General features: G+C 37.7%; 1 protein-coding gene across 1 annotated transcript; it reads right to left on the bottom strand.

Annotated features, from left to right (window-relative positions):
• Nucleotides 1–1,107: 1,107 nt before the first annotated feature.
• LOC145625027 (uncharacterized) lies at nucleotides 1,108–1,695 on the bottom strand. Its single transcript, XM_081678109.1, has one exon. It carries the CDS (start codon nucleotides 1,693–1,695, stop codon nucleotides 1,108–1,110), a length of 588 nt encoding a protein of 195 aa, XP_081534235.1.
• Nucleotides 1,696–5,773: the final 4,078 nt, after the last annotated feature.

The following is a 5,773-nucleotide window of genomic DNA, read 5'->3' as shown; positions in this document are numbered from 1 at the left end:
CATTTGAGAAAGGAAAGATTTCCAGGAAAACGCAAGAATAAGTTGATGCCTAGAAGTGAAGGTCCTTTCAAGATTATTGAGAAGATCAATGACAATGCTTATAAGTTAGAACTTCCGGGAGAATATGGAGTTAGTGCTACATTCAATGTTGGCGATTTGGCTAAGTATATTCCTGATGAAGAACTTCGAGATTTGAGGACAAATTCTTTCGAAGAAGAGGAGGATGATGCAAGTCTAAGCATGGAGAACTTCGAAGATTTGCTTATCATGCATCAAGATAACTTGTCCCTAAACATTGATTCAAGCCAAGCATTGCATGGACACTTTCTTGGATATCAAAGCAAAGCCACGGTTTGCTTAGTGGCTTTTCTTGGAGTCTAGTTCACTTTCTTGAACTTTCTTGAATTTTCTTTACTTAGAATTTTGCTTACAAGTTTTTACCTTTCACTTGAAAGGGTTTTTCTTGGTTCAAGCATTAGGATCTTTAATCTTTATTTAATTCTTTAATTTTTATTTATTTATTTAGTTGCTTTAAAAATCAGTTAGTTAGCAAAATAAATCAGTTTGGTGTATGCTTGTGCGCCAAGGTGCTTGCTCTTCAAGCAAGTTAGAATTCTAGTTTAATTAGGATTGAATTAGGGACTTGTCCTAATCTTCCTAGGTAAACTAAGTCTTATAAATAGGGCTGTAAACACACAAATAAATATACATAGATTAATATTCAGATTTATTTCTTAAGTTGCATACTTGAGTTTTGGTTGATTGCGATCAATTGCTGTTTTGCTTGTTTTAGTTAAAACATTCGTTTGGATTGATTAATTAGGTGGATTCTTAATTGATTAATCTTAGTTTTTGTTTAATTCTTGGTGGATTTCCTGTATAGAATTAGACTTAAACATATCCCTTGTGTTTTGTTGATTTTCGGATCAATAATTCACATCAACCAAGAACAACACCTATTCCAAACCCTAGTCACCTTCTAGGAAGGGTGCAAAGAGAAGAGAACAGGAGAAACAAACAAATGGCAATCCTAGACTCAACTACAAAACAGCAGCAAGACTAGACAACAAAGGCAAAACAACAACCACAACCAAAAACAAACCAAAATTACAAATAAAGCAATTTTCTATCAGCTTCAATACTTCTACAAGCCACATCAAAAATTATGTCTCTAATAGCAACATCAGTAGACTTATAGTTCCCTATGAACATCAGAGTGTTCCTTTGAATCAAAATACAATGCATTGCTTCAGCAAAATACATAGACATCAACTTTCCCTTAGCACTAGATCTCCTGCTTTGCTGCAAAACCCACTCAACCTCAGTCTGAAAGCTCTTAGCAGACCTGCAGTAACCAAGTAACAGCAGCAATCTGTTCCAAATATCAGTAGAATAATTGCACTCAAAGAACAAATGAGCAACAGTCTCATCAGAACTGGAGAAAAAAAAGCAAGAAGGGTCACAAGATATGCTCCAAGCAATAATTCTATCTTTAGTCACCAATCTATTCCACAATGCTAAGCAAGTAACAAAAAGGCTCTTAGGGGAAGCCTTATTGTTACATATCAATCTCTTCCAAGTGACTTTCTTAGCCCGGGGCCTAATTTGACCATAGAACTTTCTGATGCTCATTCTACCATTATTAGTAACCCCAGACCAGCCACCAATACTATCAACAAGAGCCCTACAACTCATAATTTTCTTTAGCACCCAGGAACACTTCATAGGGATAGGAGCAGACCAGAAATCCTTACCTTTGAAATAATAGGTATGAATCCACCTTACCCAAAGATGTTCAGATCTATGAGAGATATCCCAAAGGACTTTAGAGATAGCAGCTTTATTCCAATCCTCAAGAGAGGTCAAATTCTAACCTCCACACACTTTAGGCAAACACATAAATTTCCAAGAGACAAAAGCTTTCCTGCTAGGATTACCTTTACCAGTCCAAAGAAAACATCTACGCCTTGAATTAATTTCCCTTAAAATCTTTTTGGGCAAGATAAAAATTTGAACCAAAAAGGCTTGAATACCAAACAACACACTCTTGACTAACTAGGTCTTCTAGCATAAGAAAGATGTCTAGTAACCAAGCTGTCAATTCTAGTAGTCACTCTTTCAACTAAATGCTTACACTGAGAAATAGTAAGCTTTTTAGAAGAGAGAAGCACACCAAGATATCTAAAGGGTAAAGAACCTTTAGACACTCCCAAAGAACTAATTAAAGCATCTTGATCATGATCACTTATACCTCCAAAAAAGACATTGTTTTGGGTAAAATTACCCTGTCCGCTTGGACCAATTAGAGAGGGCCATGTGTCAAGCCCAGGATGGTCCAAGTGGACTAATAGCCATCTGAAACATGTCACCTTCAGATACCTCCTAAAATTGTGGCCTTCAAGGGCCCAATTTCTAAGAGCGCCGTAAAATGGCACAGGCCACCAAATAGGGCACACCCTCCAATGACCCTATAAATAGGGAGATACTCCCCAAATTGTGAGACACATTCAATCATTTATTACATCCATATTCTCTCACATCAGAGAATCTCCTTGTTGTAGCCAAGCCTAACAACTTGGTTATGGACGTTTCTTTGGTTCAAGATGTACCATCATGCATTGGTGCTATGCATTCTATCCATGTGCAGCAAGATATTCAATCCCTTGAATTTCTTGTTGTTCTTATTAATTAGTTTATTCTAGTTCATTTTATGCTTTGAATAAATTGTAAACTTTAGTCATATTTTAAGTTTGCAAATTAGTTATATTTTTCTTAGTTCTTTTTAGCTGATTTTAGTTCGAAAATATAATGTCACATTCACACAAAGTGCAAGTGCAAGATACATCAAGAAGGCAGCCATTTAAGCTTATGAAGAAGCATGGAATCCGAAATTCTTTTAAAAGGAATTTCAAAGCTTTGACTTGGGTGTTACAATCAGTTTCAATGGGGAATTACAAGCCTTCAATTCAGCCTTCAAGTGGCCGTTTATTTCAGTCAGCATTGGAGCATCTAAAGGGCGTCCAAGTACATCCTTGTCCACATACATTCAAGCTTATTTCAAGGCTTGAAACAAGGAGGAGTTACACTTCTTTGCTGTTTGAATTTGGGCATGAATAAAGGGGTTGATACATCTCCAAATTGCTGCTTTGTTGGGCGTGAATTAAGGTGGAGTTACACTCTCTTATTTCTGATTTTATTTCAGCCATAATTTGGAGGTTACAAACCACCATTTTCTCTTTGATGTATCTAGTTAAATAAGGCTTCTTTTATTAATGTACCTAGACAACAAAAAGCTGATTTGTACTTAGCTTAGGCGTGTAACAAGTGAGCTGAAAAGCCACTTAAGTTAGCTTGTACTTAAGGATGTTTGTTTACTATAAATAGCAAGCAAATGTGAATGAAAAAAATCAGATTATTCAAACAAACAAACTTGTCTTACATTCGTTTCTTGGATTAGAATCGAAAACCTGAAATTCTTGGATTTGGAATTTCGTTTCCTTTTCTTAGTTAGCTAGTTTAGGCTACTAGTTGGCTTGTGATCTTAGGAATCCAAACCGTTTCTTAGTGGTGTGACTTTATCTAAGATGCCTTTGGTTCTTTAGCCTTAACTATCCCTTGGTTTATCCCTTGTGTATTTCGAGTGCTACTCCAAATATACAACATTTGGCGCTAGAAGGAGGGGGATCTAGCAAAACAAACACCCAAACACATACCCAAACACATACCCCAAACACAAACCATGTCCAGCGTTCCACCACCTAATTGGCAAGAATATGTCAATAAGGTTGAACAAGAGAAAGAAGATATGGAGCAACGAATGCAATATTTGCAAGATCAATTAAAAGATCTTTCTACTAAGTTGCGCCATCAAAAAGAGGGCTCACCCAATCATAGTGATGAAGAAATGAGTGAATCTAATTTCAATCTAAATAAGAGACCTTTTCATGAAAGAGAAAGGTCACGACCTAACAATGACATTAAGGCTGACATCCCGGAGTATGATGGCAAACTCGATGGTGATGAGTTTGTAGAATGGCTTAGATCGGTGGAGAGAGTGTTTGATTACAAGCAAACACCGGAAGAAAAAAAGGTGAAGATTGTAGCCTTGAAGTTAAGAAAATATGCCTCAACTTGGTGGGCTAGTGTGTGCGCCAAGAGGGAAAGGCAAGACAAAGAAAAGGTGAGATCGTGGACGAAGATGAAAAAGATGTTGAAACAAAAGTTTCTTCCCACATATTATGTGCAAGAAAACTTTTCCAAGTTCCACAACCTCAAACAAGGTACAAAATCAGTAGAAGAATATGCTAGGGAGTTTGAAGGATTTGTCATGAAATGTGGAGTAGAGATAGATGAACCTCAAACATTGGTGCGCTTTTTGGGAGGACTTGACCCAAAAATAGCCAATGTGGCCGAGCTACACCCTTACACCACCCTTGAAGAGCTCATTATCTTAGCACATAAGATTGACCAACAACAAAAAGCAAGAGGCAAAAGTGATTCGTCACGTTTTGCATCTCAAACCTCATTTCCCCAAAAAAAAGCAAACATCCAATTTCCCACCTTTCAAACCCACATCCAATCAGCCTACTTCTAAACCACCTTCACAAAACACCCCAAACTCCAACCCAAAACCAGCCCCAAGAAGATGTTTTAGGTGTCAAGGCCTTGGACATTTGGCTAGTGATTGTCCAAATAAAAAGATTGTCACTTTGATTGAGCATGAAGAGGAGGACGAATTAGAAGTTGAAGAGGATAGCAATCTTGAGGAGAATGATGAGTATGCATGCCTAGGACCGGATGAAGGAGAATGCTTGGTGGTTCGACGTACACTAAGCAATATGATTGGCAAAGAAGGGAGCTTGCAACTTGAGGCAATCTTTCACACTCGTTGCACCATTGGTGGTAAGGTATGCACCTTGATTATTGATGGAGGTAGTTGTACCAATGTAGCTTCACAAGTAATGATAGACAAGCTGAAAATAAAAACCGTCCCTCACCCTAAACCTTATGTGATTCAATGGCTAAATCATGGTAAAGGGATTCAAGTAACACAACAAGTCTTGTTATCATTTAGCATTAGTAAAACTTATGAGGAAGAATTATGGTGTGATGTTATACCTATGGATGCATGTCATATTTTACTTGGTAGACCTTGGCTATTTGATAGGCGTGTGATTTATGATGGGTATAAAAACACATATTCCTTCACTAAGGATGGACATAAAATACTCCTTACCCATCTAAACCTCAAAACGACCACCCCACATCCACACCCCCCACTTCCCTTACCACTCTCATAAAATCAGAATTGCATGAGTATAAAGCTCACAAATAATTCATTTTGAGCCAACTTGATACCCCTTCCCAATCGTCACAAAAAGAACAACACCCACTCCTCACCCCTCTTCTCAAAACCTATTCCCATGTTTTCCCCGAAGACATTCCCCATGGCTTACCCCCAAAACGTGACATACAACACAAAATTGATCTTGTTCCCAGATCAATGCTCCCAAACAAACCAGCCTATAGAACCACTCCAAAAGAAACCAAAGAGATTAGGAGGCAAGTGGAAGAATTACTATCGAAGGGTCTTATTCGTAAGTCTCTTAGTCCATGTGCTTGTTCTACTTTGATTGTGCCTAAGAAGAATGGAGAGTGGAGAATGTGTGTTGATAGTAGATCAATCAACAAGATCACTATCAAGTACCAGTTTGCTATTCCAAGATTGAATGATTTGCTTGATGATTTGCATGGTTCTAAAGTGTTCTCTAAA

This window comes from Chenopodium album, chromosome 3 (genome assembly GCF_948465745.1).
Source record: "Chenopodium album chromosome 3, dcCheAlbu1.1, whole genome shotgun sequence".
Lineage (NCBI taxonomy): Eukaryota > Viridiplantae > Streptophyta > Magnoliopsida > Caryophyllales > Amaranthaceae > Chenopodium > Chenopodium album.
Note: the sequence above shows the minus strand (reverse complement) of the source record. Positions and strands in the feature narration are given on the sequence as shown.

Coding starts and splice junctions, on each gene's coding strand:
- LOC145625027 (XM_081678109.1), bottom strand. CDS start 1,695: ATGAGTTGTAGGGCTCTTGTTGATAGTATTGGTGGCTGGTCTGGGGTT.